Source organism: Acomys minous, assembly GCF_964271855.1.
Source record: "Acomys minous genome assembly, chromosome: 3".
Lineage (NCBI taxonomy): Eukaryota > Metazoa > Chordata > Mammalia > Rodentia > Muridae > Acomys > Acomys minous.
This window is the reverse complement of record NC_140485.1, coordinates 57485393-57509454: the sequence shown is the minus strand read 5'-3', so window position 1 is coordinate 57509454 and position 24062 is coordinate 57485393. Positions and strand designations below refer to the sequence as shown.

Here is a 24062-nt window from a genome sequence, read left to right as displayed (position 1 = left end):
GGATGGATGTGAGTTTAAGGCAAGCCTGGTCTACAAAGCAAGTCCAGGACAGCCAAGGCTACACAGAGAAACCCTGTCGTGGGGGGGGGGGGAATATGAATAATGAAATGATAATAAACATCATATTGGTGTTGAGCTAATTTCATTTAAGTTGTTTAGCTTTTCATTTAATGCTTCTATTTTTTAGGCCACCTGGAGTAGCACTAAACGGTCTTTTGGGGGGGGGGGTATGATTATGAGTGCACTATTTGCAGGCCAGAAGAGGGCATTATATCACATTCTAGATGGTTGCGAGCCACCATGTGGTTGCTGGGAATTGAACTCAGGACCTCTAGGAAGAGCAGTCAGTGTTTTTAACCACTGAGCCATCTCTCCAGCCCACTAAACAGGGTTCTAAAGTCTGCAATTAAGTTCCAGCTACTTCCCATCCTTAGCTCTCCTTGAGGATTTACCAGATGACTTACCGAATCTGATGGCTTCTCCGTTTTCCCTCAGCTGGAGTGATCTCTCTGTCTGTGGGGTCATGCCACTCGTTGGAGCACCAAAATGTTGCTTTAATTGAAAATCCCAGATCGTTCTACTTTACCAATAAAGACTCAGGAGCCAGGTGCTGGGGTGGAAAACCTGTTGTCTCGGAGAGACAGAGGAAGCACCCAGCTGAACTTCCTACTCAGCTCACGTCTCAGTGGAGAAGGCCCAGAAGGCTCACTTGCTCAGCTGGCGGCCCAGGAGGAAAAGGCCAAAAACCCCAAGGCCAAAGGCTTGCTAGCCCAAGGCCCAAAAAGCCAAAGGCCAAGGAGCTGAAGAGCTCTAAGAGCCAAGCTGAAATCCCAAGCCCAAAGAAGCACCAAACAACATGTCTACTTCTACATCCTATCTTAAGTACCCCTTAACTCAAAGTCCCTCCTACTCTTAAATTCCTGTCAGCTGGTTTCTTGCTCTGCCTCTTGACCTAGGGTTAACTTTATTAAATCCTGTGTGCGGAAAGCTCTTGGATTAAAGTTGTGTTAGGGCTCAACCATGCAAAACAGGGATTTACAGTTCAATCTCAGGGATCACAATGTGATCAAAGATCCTGTAACATTCACCCACATGCGTACACACATGCACACAAAGGATTTATCTATCCCTCTTGTAGGTCAGTTTTCTGATAACCCCTTCCAACTGCTTCTCAAAGATAAAACAGGCCGTCCTGTCACCTAGGACTCTGGCATGGGAAGGGGGGAGTGGTGGCAGCAACAGGGCTTCTCAGCACTTCGGGTGTTTGTGAGGTTCACCTGAAGCCACCAGCACCCAAAAGAGAATAAGCTGTTCCAGAGCCTCAGGGACCACTGTGTGAACAGAACTGGCCATGCACAAGCATCTTCGGTTATCATGAGGTCCACTGTCTGGCATCCTGTGGACTCAGACCTGGCTGCTCGAACTTGTCTCTACCACCTGCATGTTTGAATTAGTTGGTGGATGCAAATGATGTTCAGTACGGAAACCTTTTTTTCTTCTTTTCAGGCAGGATCTTATGTTGTAGACACATCTGGCCATAACTGTGCTGCAGGCATGCCACACTATGTCTGGCTCCTAGAGTCTTATTTCTTAAAGTTGCTTGTCAGTAACCATGGAGTAAAATCTAATTATTCAGTCTCATTTATTTGGACATTTCATTTTCGGAACTATGTGTGTTGGGCTATCAAGGAGGTCGGGGTTAAGTGGAGTTTTGGAGGAGACTTAGATCTAGGGGTTGCTTTTACTCATGAACCCAGTCTTTTGGACTCATTCTGCCTCATTTGTCAGTAGAATGGCCAAGTATAAGCAGCAAGATGTGAACTGGTCAGCTTAAGAAAGTGTGGCCCAGCCAGGTGCGGTGGTGCATGCCTTTAATCCTAGCATTAAGGAGGCAGAGGCAAGTGGATCTCTGAGTTCGAGGCCAGGCTTGTCCACAAAGCTAATCCAGGACAGTCAGGGGTACACAGAAAAACCCTGTCTCAAAGAACAAAAAAACAAAACAAACAAACAAAAAAAGTCAGGCAGATCTCTGTGAATACGAGGCCAGCCTGGTCTACAAAGTGAGTCCAGTCAAGGCTACACAGAGAAACCCTGTACCCAAAAAACAAAACAAAAAGCCGGGCATGGTGGCACCCGCCTTTAATCCCAGCATTCAGAAGACAGAGGCGGGCGGATCACTGTGAGTTCAAGGCCAGCCTGGTCTACAAAGTGAGTCCAGGACAGCCAACACTGTCTGGGGGGGGGGGGGGGGGAGAAACAACCAACCAACAAACAAACAAAAGAAAAATTTCTTTAAAAAGGTAAGAAAAGAACAGAAAGTGTGGCCCCTGTGCCAGGCATTATCTATCTAATGTCTCCCCATCAGATTTTCTGTTTGGGTGTGGACCTCACAAATATCACCGAGAAGCCTAGAGAATGTCCACTCCAGCTACTGCTAACAGCTTGTGGTGTTCGCCTCCCAGCCAGATGTGAGTCTCTTTCAGACAACTCTGGCTGTACCCATCCCTTCTGCTTCAGCGACTGTGGGGAGCCTGCCCCATCCCTGTCCACAGCCCTGTCAACTCTGGCAATGTAGCTATCTACCCTGCAGTTGAGGCTCTGGTCTGAGATGTATACCCAACACCCTGTGTGGGTGTTACACCTGCAGACTTCATGTGTCTTGCAGGCCCCTCCTCCACTCAGCCTATTTAGGGTAACATCCCTTCCCTACTTTTGTCCACCTGTCCCTGCAACAGTGACACCTCAAGATAAAAGGCTAACGGTTACCTGCTCTGTGACTCTGGATCTTTCATATTCAGTTTCTGAAGAGCCTCACACAACAGTGCAGGTGGATAACTGGAAGAGAGCAGACTGGGAAGCAAGCCTTTCTCTGTCATCGTCCGTGTCCTACTGGGTGTCTGATGTGGATGGAAGACTGACCTGGCTTTCAGGTTTTGCTCTCACTAGAACCAGGGGTTGAATCCAGGGCCTCACACATGTGCTGAACACATGTTTTACAACTGAGTGTATCCTAGCTTTATTTTATTTATTTATTTTGGTTTTTCGAGACAAGGTTTCTCTGTGTAGCCTTGGCTAGCCTGGACTCACTTTGTAGACCAGGCTGGCCTCGAACTCACAGCGATCTGCCTGTCTCTGCCTCCCGGGTGCTGGGATTAAAGGCGTGCGCCACCATACCCTGTGTACCCTAGCTTTAGGTCCTTAACTGTGAAGACCAGCTGTGGGCTGGGTTGTTGAATGCTCAGAAGAAGGTTCGGTTAGTAGAAGGTGGAGACAAAGTGGAGACTGAGGGCAAAGCAATGCCTTAGGTGGGTGTGTCCCAGTTGGGCTGCAGCTGTGTCTGGGAGGGATTTGTTCAGCAGCGAATAGAGGAGGAATGAGGCGGTATAAGGAAGCCTGCAGGTGGGCCTTCGCTGGGACCCACCCTAGAGCCTGGTCAGTGGTCAGTGCTCAGAACACCTTTGCCCAGGATTTCGAGGTCACTGCCCTAACTGCCTGTGTTACCAGCGCTCTCACCAGCCCAGTTCTGCTCCCAAAGACCCATTTTTAAAATTGACTGCCTTAAAGTTTTACTATCTTTGCGTTTGGTTATGGATTGGCACCTAATTTTTACTAGACTAGAACAGGGCCCTTTTAGCACGTCTATCACTGTCCACCACAGAAAGAACTAGAGACCCTCATATATACTGCTCTCTTTCCTGAGGAAGAAAGAAAGCAGGTCCGGGGCCATAATCCCCCAGGGACGTCTCTTCCCCAGCCGGAAGTCCCAGTGGTAAGCCTCGGGCTGCTGCGGAGCTGGAAGGTCCCTGGCCCTGCCTCCTCGAACATCGGTAGGGCGGGGACTCAATTCCGGGGGCAACACGTCCTGGGAGAGCCAGACGGAAGCACTGAGACTGACACGTGGACTTGGGCGGTGCTGCCCTGTGGGTTGTCCCAGGCCTGAGGTGGGAGGGTACCGAACTGGGACACAACCGTGCCTATGCCATCCCAACGCTCCAGCGCGATGCAGCCAACCCCGGAGGAGACCCGCAAGACCCCAACTGCAGCCGCAGAGGATACACTATGGTCCAGGTGAGTTGAGGTGTGCGCGGGGCTGGGGCAAGGAGGGAGCTCAGGGAGCACCAGACTCCTGTAGAGGCTGCCTCCCAGCTTCTCGCATCCTGCCACCTTCACTCATGGGACAGGCATGCCCTTCCTGGCTAGCCCTAACCCCCAAGAAGAGGGAGGGCACAGATGCTCAGCCCAGTAAATGGACCCTCGTCTATCAAGTGCCAAAAATCTAGCAAACGGCTCCCCTGCCCTTCTCCCTGACAGTGATTCTGAGGTCTGGGAGGCAGGGCAGTGTCTGTGAGGTTTGGTGGGAGCCCTAGGCTGGACAGATGCTCACAGCCTAGGGATCTGAGCAGCAGCTCCATGACACAGAGGCAGGTCCTGAGTTCATAGGGCTTCTAAGCCAGGGAGGAAAACAGCAGTTAACCCACCCTCATCCATAGTCCATTCCCCCCTGTTTTCCACTGCTCTCCAGGCAGGTAGCCCCACAGAAAGCAAGAGCAAGAAGGTGAGAAGGAGACCCAGATTACAGAAGAGCTGACACCCTGCTCTGGCTCCTGTGGTCCCCAGGAGGAGGTGCTGGACCCCAGGGCCCAGACTAAAAGTGTTGCTACCTCTGCTGGCAAGAGGACCTTAAGATAGTCACACCACTGGAAGCACGCGGAGGTCATGGGGAGGCACAGAACCATTTAGGGGAGGGCCAGACTCAGTGTGCCAGCTGAGGAGCACTGTATGCCGGCCCTCACTAGCTCTCTTTCGCTCTCTGGCTTTACCACCTCCCTCCCTACCCCATGTTTATCCCAATGCCTCTGTCTCACCTGGCCCCGGAGGCGCCACCCTGGGCTTTCTGAGAACTGTGAACTGTTCTGCCAATTTTGCTGTAGATTACAATTTAATGGCTCTGCCCGGCCCTTGCTTTCACTGTGCACTTGCTCTGGTCACCTTTGGCAGAGGTGATGGCTGAATATTCTGGGGGATTTTGCAGGGTCAAGGTCGCTGTCAGCTCCTGTGGGGGTAATGGTCAGAGCAGTAGTGCTGTCCGCCCAACACTCCTCTAGCCTTTTTGGTGACTCGGAAGGCAGTGCTCTCCTCACCAAATCTTGGGGTGTGGGGAGGTTGGTGGAAGCTGAGTTAGGGCACTATAGTACTGGAATATTCTCTGGTCCCCAGGCTCCTGGTGCCAGTACATTTCCCCTCTCTGAACTAAGGACCATGTGACCACCTGTTTGCTCAGCCCCGGATGCTGTGCACGGGCCATCTAACAGGAAGCCATGGCTGCAGAAGTCTGTGAGGAAGTGGCATGCTTGCTGAGAGTGCCAGCCTGAGCTTTGGTTCTAGTTGGGCGAGTGGAGCTTTTCAGGCACTCCTGACCCAAGGTCCTGGTCACAAAGAGCTTTCAGCAAGATGGGGCTCTTGGGCCTGGGGTTTTAACTATTCAGGCAGCTGGCCTATAGGGCCCTTCCAGGAGGACTTTCCTGTTCTGTGTCCGCAGCAACTACTGAGGATGTACCTTCATTAGCCTGGCTGGTATTGCCCACCCAGCTGACAGACAAGGCCCAGTTCTTGCCTTCAGGATGCTGGGAGGAGGCAGAAGGACATTAGGTCCCGAAGGAACCTGGGACAAATAGCTAACTGAGGTGCTTGTTAACATAGTGAAACAGGGCTGGGCCTGATGGCACACGCCTGTGATCCCGGCACTCAGGAGGCAGAGGCAGGCAGATTGCTGTGAGTTCAAGGCCAGCCTGGTCTACAAAGTGAGTCTGGGGCAGCCAGGGCTACACAGAGAAACCCTGTCTTGAAAAAAACAAAAACAAAAACCATACCTAAGCAGACACTAGCTGCCAGGCTCTCCTAGCATCACAAGCAGCTGCTGCTGAGTCCTGGCTCCTCTTAGCCCTCCCCCCCACCCTAAACCTCCTCAGCCCCTAAGCTTAGTTTCCCTTCCACTGCTTCTGCCATGCGTTCTCTTGGTTCTTGTCCCTCTCCTGGTCCCTCCTCTTCTCTTCTTCTTTCACTCCATCCCTTCTCTCTCCCCTCATTGTCCATTCCATTCTGCTGGTCCTGTTCAGTCTGGACTCTTGCAGATGCCTCGAGCTCTTTTCTCATAGCTACAATAAAACCCTTTTCCTCAGCCATCCCTAGGAGCACTCATGCCCTCATTTTCATTCATTCATTCATTCATTCATTCAGACAGACAGCCCTCTCCTACTCCTTCTTCAGTCAGGGCACTGGTTGCCTAGGTCTTTCCTGACTTCTATGGCTTCCAGGAAGCTAGAGACAACTCTCATCTGGAGGGTGTGGGTCTAGCTAGCTTCCTGTTTCTAACTGGTCGTCTCTAGACAGAAACAGGGATGGGCAATTACAGGTGCGGTTGGGGAAGAGTGGCATGCTGGGTGGGTCCCTCTGGAACACCAGTGGCTCTCTGCAGCTTTAGTCACATAAAGGAACAAAGCTCCTTAAAAAAAAAAAAATTATACGTGCATTGGTGTTTTGCCTGCATGTATGTCTGTGTGAGGATGTCAGACACTTGTGAGCTGCCATGTGGGTCCTGGGAATTGAACCCAGGTCCTTTGGAAAGGCAGTCAGTACTCTTAACTGCTGAGCCATCTCTCCAGCGCCACAAAGCTCTATATTAAAGACACCTTTGCATTGTGTGGCTTTTAGTGGGTGTGTTAATGTTGCTCCTGAGCCCCTGCTGTGATCCTTGTGCCTTTGAAACAAGCCAACTGTACTGCATATAGCATTCCCACCCAGGGGGATGCTCTGCAGGTGGGGCAGCGCTTCAGGAAGGCTTGAATGCTTGACTGGTCACCCTCTGTAATCCAATGGCAAAGTTGGCTTGGCACACTATCCTGACAAGAAATGAAAGCAGAATGGAGGGAGGGGATGCAGGGTTCTGGGTCCTTGCCAGGCAGAGTTTTAACAAATCCAAGAACAGACTCTTGAGGAGATAGGAGGGGAAGACTCAGAAACTCAGGTTCTAGAGGCCTGAGAAAGAACCAGGCTTTACAAGCGACACCAGATAAGGGGAGCAAAAATCTTCACTTGCCAACCAATAAACTTGAGACCCACTTTCTCCACGTGAGTCTTGACAGATGATGACCCCTTCCTGCCTGCCAGCCTACCCATGCCTTGTCTTCTCTGACTATGACAGAATAGTATCCGGGCATCCCAGCCTGAAAGCAGTTTGAGCTCTTGAGTCTTCCTCGTCCCCAGAGAGCTGTCTGAGGGCTCAGCCCTTCTGGGATCTGCTCAAGAGATTCCTCCCTGACTCTGGCTTTCAGAGGTTCCTTGCCACACAGCGGAACCACGTTGGCCATTAGCAGAGCAGACCTCAGAGGTTTCCTACCTCCACCTCTGCACCATAGTCTGGGCCCCCCCCCCCAGGACCCCACATGTCTTTTGAGAGGGTGTGGGTGTAAGGCCCCCCAGAAGTCCACCTCACCTGTCCCGCTGTCGTCCCTTCTCTGTCCTGATCACTGCCCTTTGAAGCCCATGCCATTCTCTCTCTTCCCCTGCTGGGCACTGATCACACAGTTCAAGCTTCTGGCTTGTAGCTCAAAGTCTTCTCTTGGTCATTTATTTTGACTTTGCTCCTCCTGTGAGCTATTCATTCTACCTCCTGGCCCTCACCTTGACTCTGCTCCTGATAGCCTGTGACCATCCAGAACTTACTCTTTGGGGATCTAGATGCAAGCCAGCTGCAGCCTTGTGTCCCCCAAGCCTGGTACTCTAGCTGGTAATCTGCTAGCTTGTGTCTTCCCTGCGCTGTCTATGCCAGTGTCATCTGCCTCAGATTCCAACCCACCTCCAAAGGACTTATGTCCAGTCATGGTACCCTTCTGTCTGCCCCCTTCCAGAGAGGGCATCCTCCCTCAAACCCTCCCTCTGTCTCCTGGCTCGGAGGGCCCCACCTCTATGACTGTTCTCAACTGTACTGAGCTGTGGTGTCTTCTAGACTCACCATGAGGATAGCTATGCAGAATCCCCAAACACTCCAACATGTACTCTCCACCACTGTTCTAGATCAGTGGGATGCTCATCCCCATGTGTGATCAGAGTGGACAGTCCAATGGCTGATGCCACCTGGCCAGTGCTGTGTGTCATATCCCTGTTGATACTACACAGGGTGTCTTTAGGAGGAGGGACTCACGAGCCAAGAGCCATTCTCTACTGTCCTATTGTGGCAGAATCAGGCCAGGTTTGCCTACCACACACTGTTAGTCCCTCAAACAAGGAGCTTTTACAAAAGAGAATCCGCAGAGCTGGAGAGATGGCTCAGTGGTTAAGAGCACTTTCTGCTCTTCTGGAGGTCCTGAGTTCAATTCCCAGCAACCACATGGTGGCTCACAACCATCTATAATGTAAGCTGATACACTCTTCTGGCATGCTGATATACATGCAGATAGAAACTAATATACGTAAGAATAAATAAATATTTTAAAACAAACAAAAAACAAAAGAGAATCTGATAGCCTAGTGACCATACACTGGGGCAGGAGAGCAAGTCTCAAATCCACCTCCCACTGGAGACATGGCTCAGTGACTGAGTGCTTCCCAGCAGGAGTGAGATCTTAGGTTTGATTCCCAGCATGAGAGAGAGAGAGAGAGAGAGAGAGAGAGAGAGAGAGAGAGAGAGACAGAGACAGAGACAGACAGAGACAGACAGAGACAGACAGAGACAGACAGAGACAGACAGAGACAGACAGAGACAGACAGACAGACAGACAGACAGACAGACAGACAGACAGACAGACAGATCTCTCTCCCCAGTAGAGGGCTGGGGTCCTTACAGGCTGAGTGAGGGAGATAGAGTGGACCTTAGGTCTATGCATGTGTGATCAAACTCACTAACCGTGTCCAGACCCACATGACTATAATCATTGTGTTTACTAAACTTGCCAATAACCAAATTCACTGAAAAGCAGAGGCCAGGCGGGTCTGGAGGGGGAGCAGAGTTCTTGTTTCACTGTCAGGTCCCTATGGCCAGTAGACTTCTCTGGGCGAATATTAATCCAAAACTTGAATGTTCAAGAAGCTAGCAATACGTACCTTTAATCCCAGCACTCAGAAGGCAGAGGCAGGAGGATCTCTGTGAGTTCAAGGCCAGCCTGGTCTACACAGTGAGCTCCAGGACAGCCTGGACAAAACAGAGACCCTAAGAGATAAGAGGGAGGCTAGAGCAGCTTACATCTGCAGTCCTAGCACACAGGAGGCTGAGGCAAGGACGTTGCTCTGAGTCTGAATTTCACCGTAGGCTCCGTTATACCAGTCTCATCTGCACAGTAAGATGCGAGTGGGGAAGCAGTGGTGAGAGGTTGGGGTGGGGAGCACTTTGCTCGCTACCCTTCCATCCAGCCAAGCCCACTAGTCTACCATGTGACCTTGAGTCTGCTGGGAAAATAAGTACCTTCAGAGCTCTTCTCAGGAAGGGTGAAGCTGGCCCCATAACTCGCTCTTCCCTTCTTGATTGGAAGCCATGCTGGGGTCTGCTCCTTCCCCTCTGAGGCTCTTTGCCTGTCAGCTGGACAGTAAACCTCACTCAGGCGGGAGCCCTGAGATCCCAGTGGCAGTGCTCTGTGGGATCTAGATGCCCAGCAACCTTGCCTAGCCGGAATTCCTCCAAGGCAAAGTCCCCCAACTTTCTACATCCTCCTCTGACTACCCCGCCCCCAACCCTTTCCATGAAGGCTGAAGAACTTTCCTGGGCACTTTGAGGGCTCACTGTTCTACTCCCTGGGAGCCTCCTGCTCCTCCTGAGTCGGGTTCCCCTGTTGTAGAAAATAAAAAGGATAAAAATGAATGTTTATTATTAATAGCCTATAATTATTGCAGCAGTTATTATCATCATCATTATCATCATTATTTAGTTTTTTTCCGGATAGGGTTTCTCTGTGTAGCCTTGCCTATCCTTTGTAGACCAGGCTGGCCTCGAACTCACAGCTATCTGCCTGCCTCTGCCTCCCAGTGCTAGGATTAAAGGTGTGAGTCACCATGCCTGGCTTACCTGATAGGTTTTTAATAAGCCTTATTTCACCTGGGGCTGGGCAGATATAAAACCCCTGAGCTACCTCATCGTCCCTCAGTCCCCCATCCCATGCCATTTGCTCTAATCATTCCTATCTGGGCTACTTTCCATCCATAATCCATAAACACTTACACATCCTTTCCGTCTGGGCCACTCCCCTCCAGCCACCATCCGACCCTCAGACTCAATTCCTCCCAGCCATGTGGTTCTTCTTTACGCTAACTTGCGGTGGTCTACCTTCCTCCTCTCCTGTAGCTCTCTCTCTCTCTCTCTCTCTTCCCATGATCCTTCTTTTCTCCAAGCCTTTAAACCTTAGCTCCACCTACCTCACTTCTGCTGTCCCCAAGTGTGTAGGCATTTATTCAGCCAATCAGGGATAATTTGGAGGCAAGGAATACAAACGCCATTTTGGGTACATGAGTGTCTGTTCCTAAAAGACAGCAAGCAGACCTCAGGAAGCAAAATAATTAACATTAGACTACCTAGCACCAAAGCAACCCCCATTCTCCCCTGCTTAGCACATACTGTAAGCTGTCTGCTGCTTCCAGATCCCTTTCTGCATCGCTGTGGTCTACAAGAAACTTGAGGATATGGACAATGCTAGTGTCAGGTCTCAACTTAGGATCTTGGTATAGTCCTGGCGGCCAGGAGAATGGGCCCAGGCTCTGAGCCCTGTGAATACATGTCTGGCTGTCATGTATTTAACCTGGCCCCTTCCTGAGGCTCTTGTACTGTTCTCAGCCCCTGTGTTTAGAATTGGCCTTAAGTTCTAGAAGACAGCTGATTTGGGGCTTTCCATGGTTTATTAGCCCACCAAAATCCCCACCAAAGGGGTTAGCTCAAGTCCCACCCTTACTGTACATATGTCTATGTTCCCCAGCCCTTGGGAAGGTATTCGAATCCTCAAGGGTGGCTAGGGACCCTCTCCAGGTCCTGATCCTCTCTCTGTGTCTCACAGGCCTGAGTGCCAGGCATGGACAGGAATGCTGCTCCTGGGCACCTGCCTGCTGTACTGTGCTCGTGTCACCACGCCTGTCTGTGCTGTTGCCATGAGCCAGGACTTTGGCTGGAACAAGAAGGAGGCCGGTATCGTGCTCAGCAGCTTCTTCTGGGGCTACTGCCTGACTCAGGTGGTGGGCGGCCACCTTGGGGATCGGTAACCAACCCCCCCCCCCGCCCCCCACTGCTCAGGCTGAGGGGGATTGTCACCTGGGTTGCCTCAGAGAGGTGGTGTGGTCAGTCCTGTCCTGGCACACCAGGAGAGGAGGGGCTGATGGGAGAGGAGTTCGACAAATATTTGGGAAGAGGTTTAGCCTTTGGTGAGAGGAAATTAAGGTGTGGCTGCTCTGAGGCAGTGCATACAGAAACATGAAACCGACAGGCCAGACTCAGTCCTGTACACCACTTAAGTGCTGGGCCCCTCTGTAGGGCAGGCTGAGGCAGCGCCCACCACAAGGGTCTGTGCGGTGGTTAGGGATGGTGCCCCTAGTCCTCTCAAACAGCTACCCCTTCCTGTTCCTCCCTGCGCCTCTTCCAGCATCGGAGGCGAGAAGGTCATCTTACTGTCAGCCTCCACCTGGGGCTTCATTACCGTCGCCACACCACTGCTCGCCCACCTTGGCAGTGGCCACCTGGCCTTCATGACGTTCTCCCGAATCCTCACGGGTCTGCTCCAAGGTAAGGGCCCTTGGCAGCTTCATCCCTCTGGTGTTGCCTGTCTGCCTTGCCATTAGGAAGGGTGGACAGAGCAACACGCACGCCTGCGTGCCTGCCTGTCTGCTACCCCTTGCTCAAAACTCTGTTCTATATAGCTAAGGTATTTATTTTGAATGACAGCCCATGACTGGTCACTCAGGGTGGGGGAGGGGTGCCTTGCCATATCTGTGTTATCTGTAGGCAAGGAAGAGGTGATGGAGCTTCCCCCCCCCCACTCCCCCCATCCTGTGGTTCTCCTTCTTAGGGTGGTGGGTCTTGGCCCCAGGTCCCGTTCTTTCAAGGAACAAGAACTGCCTTGTGAGGTGCCCCATTCATTGACGTGGTGATAAGAAGTTCCCAAAGGAAAGGGGGCTGGGGACTCCTGCCTCCCTGTTGTGAGTAATAATAGCAGGGAGCCTGTGGGTTCCTATTGTCACACCCGCAAAGGGACCCCTCAAGAAGTCTCTCCAGATGAGGCTTAGAACCCTTTTAGAATGGAGCAAATACTCAAGCTGTTTGTTTGTTTGTTTGTTTGTTTGTTTTAAGACAATCTCATTATGTGTAGCCCTGGCTGGCCTGGAACTCACTATTTAGACCAAGCTGGCCTCAAACTCATAGAAATCTGCCTGCCTTTACCTCCTGAGTTCTGGGATTAAAGGTGTGTGTCCAGCTGTTTGCAAGCTTTCAAGCTGTCTAGGAACCAAAGGGAATCCTGGATGAAAACTGTCTCTAAAAGCAGGTGGAGGCTCTTTGCTACAAGGCAGACGAATAGAAGTGTATGGCCCCCATGTGGAGGTGTCTGAAGGTGCCGGAGCACAGCTGAGAGGCTGCTGTGTAGTCTGTGTGTGCACACATAAATGTGTTAGTGGGAAGGTTGTCAAGCGCCTCCAGGGAGCTGATGTGGGACAGTCTGTGTGTTTGTGCACACGCCACAGTCTGGGTGTAGGGTAGGTATTATGCCTTGGGGTAGAGGTGTTTTGCTTTGAAGCAGTGCGCTCTTCAAGGGATGTTGTATGTCACTCTGTATAACTCTCACCCGAAATTAATTTGGTTCCTTACCCAAATGTTGCCCAAAGCCAGCCCTGCTGGTCCCTTACAGCCCAGTGAGGTAACAGAAAGGAGGCACCAATGTCTTCTGGATTCATAGCCCAAACCCAAGTGGTGTCTTGGCCCTCACTGACTGTCACTGGGCATGGGGTGATGGTATTCTCTGCTTGTTTTAGGTGTCTATTTCCCAGCCCTGACCAGTCTGCTGTCCCAGAGAGTGCAGGAGAGTGAGAGAGCCTTTACCTACAGCACTGTGGGTGCTGGCTCCCAGTTCGGGTAAGGCCCTACTTTCCAGGGACCCAGAAAGCTTTCACCTGAGTTCTCAAGGTCCATCCTTCAAGCCCAGAGGTGCTTGAGGACTGTTGGCTAGTGGTAGGTTCCAAAGGCTGGCCACTGTTCCTCAAGTCTGTGCTGTGTTTGTGAAAATGTCTTATCCACTGTTGTTGCTATGACAAAGCAATTGACAAGAAGCAGATTAAGAAGAAAGGACTTGCCGGGCATTAATCCCAGCACTCGGAAGGCAGAAGCAGGCGGATGGATGTGAGTTCAAGGCCAGCCTGGTCTACAAAGTGAGTCCAGGACAGCTAAGGCTACACAGAGAAACTCTGTCTTGAAAAAGCAAACAAATAAAAAAATAAAATCAAGAAGAAGAAGAGGAAAAAGAAGAAGAAGAAGAGGAGGAGGAGGAGGAGGAGGAGAAGAAGAAGAAAGAGGAGAAGGGAGAGGGAGAAGGGAGGAGAGGAGTGAGGGAGAGGAAGAGCTCAGCTCACTTTATCCTTCTTGGCGGGGGTGGCCTTTTGGTTTTCATTTACTTGTTCTGAAACAAGGTCTCACTGTGTAGCCCTGCTGGCCTGAAACTCACAGAGACTCCCCCTGACTCTGTCTCCTGAGCGCTGGAATTAAAGGTGTGTGTCACCACACCATCTCACTTTCTCCTTTTCCTTCAGCCCAGGACCCTAGTGCATGGCTTGATGCTGCTAACACTCAGCATAGTTCTTCCTCTTTCTCCTCAGTTAAACCTTTCTGGAAATAACTTTATAGATGCCCCTAGAGGTGTGCTTCTATGGTGATTATAAATCTTCTGCAGCTGACAGGAAAGGCTGATGACCACAGCACGCTTTTCCCTTTACCTTTCTGATGCTGTAAAGTGGGGCTTTGGTATGTGTCCTGGGTGAGTCCACCCTCATGAGACATCCATAGGTGGGCAGGCATGGAAGAGGGTATATTCTGTGGGCTCCTGGGAGGTTAAAGGGGACTTCCTGATACACTCAGGCCTGGGTCTACTGTTGGCTGAGTTCAGGTTGCGGGGTAGGGGGAGCTGCAGAGGTTAACTCTGCTGGGTAGGGGGGGTCTGATTTAACACTGAAAACACAGTTCACACTGTGCAGTGTGAATGTCAAAGAAACAATAGGGCTCAAGTTCTACAGGAGGGTCCAGCATACACCTTCAGTCTGAGTTCTTGTGTCCTGAGCAGCAGATCAGGTTCTGTGCATGGCCGGGAGCAGTAGGGAGAGGAAGAGCCCCAGGCAAGGGTAGGATAGTGCCCCAGGTGCCATGCTGGGGACACAGACAGATGCACAGGAAGAAGGGAGGCAGCTCAGCCACACACCAGAGCCCAGTGTTCTCTCTTGATTGCTTGAGTGAGTGCACAGGCTGGAAGGGTGGAGGTTGAAGGGTGAGGCAGAGGTGTCCTGCATTGCATCTGGAACCACCATACCCTGGAGTCAAGGGGAAGGTTGTGGGCCTTGGTGTTGGTGGCCGTGCTTTTGCACTTAGAAGATTTTCTGGAATATTGTCCTCTATAATATATGGAGAGAGAAAAAGAAAATAAAAGAGGAGACATTTCATTTCCGTGTTTCCTAAGCAACCCTTTTTATCATTGCCTTCCGCCCCAAGCCCCGGCATCCACATGACACACTGGGGGCTCGTTTGTAGGTCTAGAAGAAAGAAATGGAAAGTCCAGTGGCAATTCCCATGCAACAGAGTCCTTTCGGTTGCTCCCAAATCCCCCTTGCCCTGCCTGTCCCACCCCGAGTCTCTCTGAATAGCAAAACAGGTGAGGCAGGGGATCTGAGTAGCTTCTTTCCCTGGGGGCTTGACTCATTTGTGGATAGCCACCAAAGTCACTACAAAACTCCTCTGTATCTCCCAGGACACTGGTGACCGGGGGCATAGGCTCGGTGCTCCTGGACTGGTGCGGCTGGCAGAGCGTCTTCTACTTTTCCGGCGGCCTCACCTTGCTCTGGGTGTACTACGTGTACAGGTACCTGCTGAGTGAGAAAGGTAACTGCAGCCACGTGGGGGGCCAGTCCGTGTGCTTCCTCCCCTCCTTGAAGCAGGGCTTCAAACCCCTGTCGCATAAACCCTTTTTCTGGGGAAAGCGAACAAACATCTACCGGCTCCACTCAGGGCGCCAACAACGGATCAAGGAAGCCATGATTCCACTCGGGCCTCCCTTAGTCTCACCCCAGCGAGGGTGATGACGATGACGTCCCTCGGTAGATGGTGTCCCCTTCTTAGCTAGCCTCCCAAGCCGCTTGTAGCTGGGGCAGTAGTACAAAACTCACAGGTGGGGGGTGGCCGGAGTCTCAGGTGAGGGTCTAACACCGATAGACTCCATACTGAGGGTGTCGTTGTGGGTCGGTCGTCACAGCTGCCTGGTGAAGATGCACTCACTGGCTCTGAAAACCCAAGCGTTGAGCACTCAGCCTGCCCCAGCTCATACTGTTCCATCAGGGCTGAAACTACACAGGGAGTCTAGCAGGTGGAGGCTGCAGGTAGTAAGGCTAGGCTGAGTCTTCAGGTAGCAGGAAGGGGCCTCTGAGGGACTCCATCATGTGAGGTATAGACCTTGAAGGGGTGGGAAGATGCACCCTGACCCCTCTGCCCTCACAGCTCCCAAATGCCCGCTCTGTTAAGGACAACATGGTGTGCCTGGTTCTGAAGCTATCTGTTTGAAACCATTTATTCCCATAGACCTTGTCCTGGCCCTGGGTGTCCTGGCACAAGGCCTACCTGTGGCCAGGCCCTCCAAAGTACCCTGGAGACAACTCTTCCGGAAGGCCTCTGTCTGGTGAGCTAGGGTTGGCATAGCCAGGCAGAGTGTGGGCGAGGACTGGGCATGGGGGTGTGGGCACTGTTGCATGGAGCTGGCTAAGCTTGGCAGGACCTGGTCCTGACACTCCAGCAAATACCCCAGGTTCCTGAGGGTAGGGCCTTGGTGCCCTGTGGGAAGGAGTGGGTCCCCCATGGACTGGCAGCCCTGAGCCTGGTGACCCACACAGGGCGGCGGTCGGCTCCCAGCTGTCCTCAGCTTGCTCCTTCTTCATCCTACTCTCCTGGCTGCCCACCTTCTTCAAGGAGACCTTCCCCCACTCCAAGGTGGGTCCTGCTACCTGGGTCCTCGCAGGAGAAAGATGGCTAAGCTTGCACTATAAAGGCCTCTGTGGGTGGGTGGTTGCACAGTCGGCTTGGCCACTCCATTTCCCTATGGCCTTCAGGCCTGGAAATGAGAGTCCTTTTTGGGAACAGACATCAATTCAAGGCTATGAGAGCTGTAGTTACCTCAGTCCGAGTCCGTGACTTATTTCCCAAGAGAGCCCCCTCTCTTAGGGCTGGCTAGCTAATCTGCTGATGCCACATCCAAAGGAGACCTGGGAATTCTGGAGTCCTGGGGCTGTGCATTCCCAGGCAGACTGTTACAGTAAGGGGAGCATGTGGGGAACGTGACTTCAGAAGGTAGCCATTAGTGGGCTCAGTGCCCAGGGGGGTTGGTAATGGGCTGGTTAGGGCCTGTCCTCCAGGACCCTCTGCACTTAGGCTCAGCCTATGAGTGGACAGAGCTCAATTGACATGGTAAGCCTGGAGTGGTGCTCCTGCCTGGGTGTCATTGAGGGGCTGGCTAGGTGCTGCCCTGGCCATCCTTGAGGCTGCACCTCTCCTTGCAGGGCTGGGTCTTCAATGTGGTGCCCTGGCTGCTGGCAATTCCTGCCAGTCTATTCAGTGGGTTCCTCTCTGACCGCCTCATCAGTCAGGGTGAGTGTTGGGGTAAATTTTCCTGGGTAAACCATAGCCTCAAGAAGCTCACTGCCGCCGCCCCCCCCTCCAGGAAGTGCATCTGCATCACTAGGGAAAGGCCTTACCACCATCCTGTGACAGCCAGACCGTCCTTTAGAGTCAGCCCAAAGAATGAAAGCAGCCTGGGGCTGAGGAGCTCAGTGTGTCTTTCTTGGTCTCCCCTTTAATGGAAAGAGTTGGAGGAAGTGAGAAGATTCTAGTGAGCATAATCCTGGACCCTCTACATTGAAAGGAAAGCATTTGGTAGCGTCATAGGCACCCAGATCTGCTCTCGAATCTTCCAGAGCTCCAGGAGCCCCATGGGGCAATGTCCTTAAGGCTCAGGTACAGGAGACACATGTACACGTGTGCTCATTCTCAGAATAAAGATTTTCCTCAACAGGAAGTAGCACATAGCCACTGTGGCAAGATCAGAAAATTTGAAGAAACTGGTCTAAGTTTACCTGATAGCTTGCACTTTTGTAATGTCCTGTGGGGCTGCCTTTCCATATTTCTACCCAGGCTGTACCACAGGAAACCCTAGGACACCCCTACTGTACATAAGAGTGTTCAATCCACCATAGGGAATCTCCCATCTTATGCCCTGAGGTGTTGCCCTGGGTACCCACATCCCTCTTCTCTGACTTTGTGGGTGGGACTCTATTGAGAACACCCAATGAGCTGGCTCTGTTTCCCTGCCCAGGTTACAGAGTCATCACGGTGCGTAAGTTCATGCAGGTAGGAAAATCATTTGAATCCCTTGTCTTATTTTTTTGTATTGCTGTCATAAGGCACCATGACCAAAGCAACTTATAGAAGCTTATAGGTGTTGGCAGAGTCAGCTCAGATTCTGAGTTTTTTGATTGTAGTATATCAAACCATCAGAGGCCACTCCACAGCAATAAGACCCAGGGAGGGGCTGCTGTAGGTGGCCACAGGAAGATGCTCTGGGGCCAGTGACCTGAGGACCTTCTCAGAGTTCTGAAAGTGATCTCTGCTTCTCTCTGTGTCAGGGCACGTAAAGTAGGGAAGGCCCAGCCTGAGAGGCGTTTTTAGATAAAACCATTCTGATCTTGTTCAGAACACTAGTGGTCCTTTGGGTGGGGTCAAGCCAGGGTGAACCCTATTGGTCAGCATGACTCCTGGCCCCTCACCAGCCCTGTTCTGCAGGTGATGGGCCTTGGTCTGTCAAGCATCTTTGCCCTGTGTCTGGGCCATACGACAAGCTTCCCCAAGGCTATAATCTTTGCATCAGCTTCCATTGGCTTCCAGACCTTCAACCACAGGTAAGGGCCCATGATCACATCCCACGGGGCTGCCAGTTTTTAGTGCATTCTGGTGTGGAGGCCTGTGAAGGTGAGGTAAAGAAAAGCTCCCTATGATCTGTCCGAGTGAGCAGATCTGGGTACCAAACCAGGGTCATTCAAGAAAACCAATCCCCATACTTGGGGGAGGGGCCTGAGAAGAGGAATAAACATAAACACCAGGTTTGATGCCCATCTGCAGTCTCTTCCCTTCTTTTTCCGCATCTTTTCTCTTATTTTGAGTAGTAGCAATCTCAGCCGACCATCTCTGGGGTGCATTAGGGGCCCAGTTCAAAAACCGTTCCAAATTAACAAACAGGAAACTGCGTTTGAGCCTACTGCATGGTTCCCTGGCCTTCTGTACGTTCTCAGGCGCAGCTTCTAGTGTTGTGTCAGCAAGAGAGAGGGAGAGCTGAGGTGTGGGGTATACGGTGCCAGCAGGCCTAGCAGTGCGTGGCACGCAGGGGCAGGGGCGGGTCTGGATGGCTTTTGGTGACTCATAATCCTCTCTTATGTTCTAGTAGCCCCTCAGGCCAAGTAGAAGGAACCAGGCCTGTGGCCACTCACCCTCCTTCCTTCCTGTTTCCCACAGTGGTATTTCGGTCAATATTCAGGACCTGGCCCCATCCTGTGCCGGCTTTCTGTTTGGTGAGCCACTTGCTTGTCCCTGCTTTGTCCACCGCCCTTGCCAGTCGGGTATACCAGGGAGGAGGAGGGGCTGCAGGAGCAACAAGTGGGTCTTCTCATGGTGTCTTTCTCCTCATGTTCTCAGGTGTGGCCAACACTGCAGGGGCCTTGGCAGGTAAAGGATGACTCCAGGCCCAGGCCTAGAGGTTCTTGTGTTCATTTGTTAGAGGAGCTTTTATTTGCCTGAAGCAATTGTTGTCTCTAATGCTCCATTTGCTAACCTAGGCCTAGAAGGTTTTCAGCCTCTGAGACTTACTACTGAATCAGCTCAACTCTTTCTAGCTCTTTCTGAACTGCTTGCTTCAATTCAGCTGTTTTGGCTCAAGCTCCTCTCCAAGCTGATTTAATTCAATCTGGCTTTTCTCAGTTTCTCATGGAATTGCTCTACTTGACCTCAAACTAACTCCAGCAATCTGTTCTAATTGTCTGGCTCCTTCTGTCTTCACCTGTGTCTGGCATGGTCTCTCTTCAGTCTCTCTGTAAAACTCTCTTGGTAAAAACTGCCTCTGAATTCCATGACCCGAACTGCCATAAAGCCAATGCCACCGCAGGGCCTCTCAACTCACTGACTCAACTGAACTGTCTGAATGGCGCTGACTAGAACTCAGAGTTCTGCCTGCCTCTGTCTCCTGAGTGCTGGGATTAAAGGCGTGTACCACCACACCAGGACCTAAGCTTTTCTTTACCTGAAACTTGCTCTATACCAGGCTGGCCTTGAACTCAGAGATCTGCTTCCCCCTCTCTCCTGGGATTAAAGGTGTCTGTATTCCAGCCAGATCACACAGACCTAGAAGGTCTTTGGATGTGATCTCTTGCCAGAGCAGCCATGTTTTGAATTAACTTTTCTCTATATTCTTTAGTTTGGGTCAACTAACAAATGAGCTTAGAATGGAGCTTAGATGAGGTCCATCCCATCTTGCTCATCCAGTGCTGCTGAATGGGGTCCCCAAAGATGGCCCAGGAGGAATCATAGATAGGCCAGCTGAGGTGTCACTTGGCTTGGCTGATGGTAGGGGACCCGCAAGCCACTCTCCCCTGACTGACACCAGGTGTTAATTAGTCCTGTAGTTTGGGGTACCACCTGGTCCCCCCACTGAGTACCTAGACTGACAGAACCCATCCTCTACCATCTTTTTTGTTTCCCTTGGGTGAGACATGGAATGGGAGCACCTTCAATATGTGATTTTCAATGGCCTGTGAGGACTCTGTCTTTTAACACCCACCTGAGTCTGAGTCTCCTATGGCCCACAGCTCAGACTTCAGACTTTATCCCAGGGTCCCCAGGACCTCATGTGTGAGACTGGCTTCCCTGGAGCATCAGTCAGTCTCTGCTTCTCTTCCCAGGTGTGGTAGGCGTATGTCTGGGTGGCTACCTGATTGAGACCACTGGCTCCTGGACCTGTGTGTTCAACCTGGTGGCCATCATCAGCAACCTGGGACTGGGCACCTTTCTGGTGTTCGGAAAAGCTCAGAGGGTGGACCTGATCCCTACTCATGAGGACCTCTAGCTCCCTGACTGTCCAGTCCCACCCGGGGTCCTGATGTCAGCAGCGGAGGACAGCACAGCTCGGTTGGTGAAGCACTGTGAACCTCCACCTCAGGATGTATGAGATACAACAAAGACCATGGACTCCCGAAGAATCCAGATGAGTTGGAGAGATTGGTAGAAACAGACACCTGAGAACAGAACTGTCCGGAGTAGGGTCAAGGCCTCTCTGAGCTTCAGTATCCTCATCCGTTAGTCAGGAGCATCCTGCTCTCCACTCAGGTTCAGCGGGTCTGATGCCTGCAATTGTGGAAAGCCACATTGCTGATGAGAGGCCTTCCCACCTCCAGTCCACAGTCCTCTGTGTTGAGGATGTGTTGTGTGCCTCACCTACTCCAGGCTTCATTCATCCTACCTCCGTCTCTCCAGTAATGATAACCCAAGATGTCTATAGATGTTAAACTATATCCCCACAGTAAGACAGGCCCACCAGAACCACAGTTCAGAACCATAGAGAAGCCATGGTTTCTGCTTCTCCCCAGAAGTCAGGCTGCCAGCTGGAGCAGTGTGCCATGTATTAGAGGTCCTTGGCTGCCTCTGTAGACCCCAGTCCCCTTCCTGTGGATCACTCAGCACTACTGATGTGTCCTGGGTAGGCAGGTACCTGGACACTCCAGAAATCACAGACCCCAGAACAAGGTGAAAGCTCTCCCACTTTCTGGCCTGTTTTTCTACCTCCCCGTTTGTACCTTATGGAGCTGATGTTTTCATGAACTGATAATGATTCTCCAAGATACTTATTAGATTATCTTTATAGATAGAGTGAGTCTCACTAAAGCCTTATTTAAGTGAAAACTATTAAACTATTTAAAAGAAGATTGTTGTTTTATTTGACACAAAAATCACAGCCAAAGCTACACAGAGAAACTCTGTCTCAAAAACAAAACAAAACAAAACAAGACAAAAACAGATCCCTGACTGTCCTAGACTCACTCTGTTGACCAGACTGGTCTTGAACTCACAGAGATCGGCCTGCCTCTACCTCCTGAGTGCTGGGATTAAAGATGTATACCGCCACACCCAGCCCTTGGTTTTGGTTTTTTGAGACAGGACCTCACTCTGTAGCTCTGGCTGTCCAGGGAACTCACTCCGTAGACCAGGCTGTCCTTGAACTCAGAGATTCTCCTGCTTCTGTCTCTCAAGTGCTGGAGCTAAAGTAGTGTGCCACCACTGCCCAATTTACTAATGAGTTTAATTGGAGTTATTTACAGGAACAAGGGTAACTTACAGGTGGCTGTACCACCAAAGAAAAGTCTTTCTCGCCCAGCAACCAGTGTGTGTGTGTGTGTGTGTGTGTGTGTGTGTGTGTGTGTGTGTGTGTGTGCGCGCGCGCGCGCGCGCGAGCTTGCATGGCTAACCTTCCTCATGGCGTCTTCCCTCTATGAGGGAGTGCTAGTGTACTCAGCCTTGTGAAGGGTTCATGCCAGTAATCAGCTGCTCCCATTTCAAAATGGCCAAGTCATGCCTGGAGGAAGAGGAGGAGGAGGAAGAGGAGGAGGAGAAGGAGGAGGAGGAGGAGGAGAAGGAGGAGGAGGAGGAGAAGGATGAGGAGGACGAGGAGGAGAGTGCATCATTCCTAAGAATGAACTTGTGGAGGCTGGGTAGAAGGCTCAGTGAGTGAAGTGCTCAGTGAACAAGGATGAGGACCTGAGTGGGGTTTCCAGAACCCACATACAAAAGCCAGGTACAGCGATGTGCACCTGTAACAGCAACAAATCCAGGACACTCTGATGAGCCAGTCTAGTTTAAATGGTGACCTCCAGGCATAATGAGAGAACTTGTCTCAAAAAATGGAATACTAGGCTGGGCTGTGATGGTGGCACACACCTTTAATCCCAACACTTGGGATGCAGAGGCAGGCGGATTGCTGTGAGTTCGAGGCCAGCCTGGTCTACAAAGCGAGTCAAGGACAGTCAAGGTTACACAGAGAGACCCTGTCTTGAAAAAAAAAATGGAGTACTGTAGAAGAAAACATACAGTGTCAATCTCTATCCTCCTCACACACCAGCTTGGCTAACATTTGTGCACACACACATTTATTTTACAAGAATGAATATGTGTTGAGGACATTCTATGTCCCACTCACAAGGAAAGCAGTGAGGTGTCAGCTATATCAGAGGAGATCCTCAGAGCAGAGATGTCTACAGACAGGAGCACGGGCTTGCATGAAAGCCCTGACTGCTGTGCTTGGTGTACCAGCAATGCCTGCTCAGAACCTCGGTCTGTGCTTCCAGAACCTTCCATAGTCCTGAGGCTGGGGACCCATACCTAAGAAGGCCCCTGTGCTGACCAGTGTTCTGTCAGTGTAACACAAGTTAGAGTCATTTGGGAACAGGGAACAGAAAATGCCTCCATCAGATTGCCTGTGGGGCCATTTCTTCATTAGTGATTGCCGTGGGAGGGCCCAGGCCACTGTAGGTGATGCCGGCCCTGGGCTAGTGGTCCTGAGTGGTAAAGGAAGACAGACTAAGGAATCCATGAGAAGCAGCCCAGTAACTTTGCTTCAGTTCTTGCCTCTAGCTTTCCACCTTGAATCCCTGTCCTAATTTTCCTCAGTAATGAGGTCTGACCTGAAAGTTGTGGAGCTGAAATAATACTTTTGCTTTTGGTCATGATGTGCTTTTTTTGTTTTTGTTTTTTTAAAGACTTATTTATTTATTATTATGTATACAGTACTTTGCCTGCATGTATACCTGTAGGCAAGAAGAGGGCATCAGATCACATTACAGATGGTTGTGACCCACCATGTGGTTGCTGGGAATTGAACTCAGGACCTTTGGAAGATCAGGTGGTGCTCTTAACCACTGAGCCATCTCTCCAGCCCTGGTCACGATGTTTTATCGCAGCAATGAACACCTACAACAGCCCCATTTTATAGGTTCTAGAGGTCGAGCCTGGCTTGCGTCAGTCCTCTCCTTCCTCCTGCCTACAGGTCATGTAAAATTTATTATCTTGCATTTTAAAAAGTGCAGTGGGTGGCTTTAAGCAGATTGCATTGTGCAATCACCACACCAGCATCTAAGAACACAGTCAACTTTCAAAACAAACTGTCCCTATCAAACATTAACTCCCTACCCTGCCCTTAGCTCTTAGCACCCGTCACTCTACTTTTTGTGGGTGAATTTGACTCTTGCAGCCTTGTGTAAGCAAGCCACCACACAGGCCACCTTCGTGAGGGAATCACCTCTTCAGCACGATGTCCTCAGGATTCGCCTGTTTTGAGGCAGGCATCAAAACTTCCTACAGCCATTTCCCCGCCCCTCTCCCCACCTCCCACCCCCACCCCCCACCCCGAGACAGGGTTTCTCTGTTTAGCCTTGGCTGTCCTGGACTCGCTGTGTAGACCAGGCTGGCCTCGAACTCACAGCGATCTGCCTGCCTCTGCCTCCCAAGTGCTGGCAATGCTTTTTAATTCCAGCACTCGGGAGGCAGAGGCAGGTAGATCTCTGAGTTCAAGGCCAGCCTGGTCTACAGAGGGCGTTGTGTTACAGGACAACCAGGCTGACACGGAGAAACCCTGCCTTGAAAAAAATCTTTTCTTACTTTTCCAAGGCTTGATGATGCTCAGTTGCCTGGGTCTAGGATGGAGTTCAGTACTCAAGTTCTTGCTTCATATGTGAGAGTACCTGGGTTCCATCAATTTCAGCGCCAC

General features: G+C 51.2%; 1 protein-coding gene across 3 annotated transcripts; it reads left to right on the top strand.

Moving 5' to 3' along the window:
* Positions 1–3535: 3535 nt before the first annotated feature.
* SLC17A9 (solute carrier family 17 member 9) lies at positions 3536–21334 on the top strand. Of its 3 annotated transcripts, none has more exons than XM_084776724.1 (13): positions 3536–4068; positions 11034–11161; positions 11613–11752; positions 12994–13093; positions 14970–15100; positions 15794–15890; positions 16102–16198; positions 16765–16852; positions 17577–17611; positions 18044–18159; positions 18770–18825; positions 18950–18979; positions 20209–21334. In XM_084776724.1, exons 2-13 carry the CDS (start codon positions 11049–11051, stop codon positions 20370–20372), a joined length of 1167 nt encoding a protein of 388 aa, XP_084632850.1. In that variant the 5' UTR covers positions 3536–4068; positions 11034–11048; the 3' UTR covers positions 20373–21334. The 3 variants fall into 3 exon arrangements, with proteins under 3 accessions (XP_084632850.1, XP_084632849.1, XP_084632848.1); XM_084776723.1 differs by having other exon boundaries at positions 3539–4068; positions 11034–11231; positions 17577–17593; XM_084776722.1 differs by having other exon boundaries at positions 3541–4068; positions 11034–11231.
* Positions 21335–24062: the final 2728 nt, after the last annotated feature.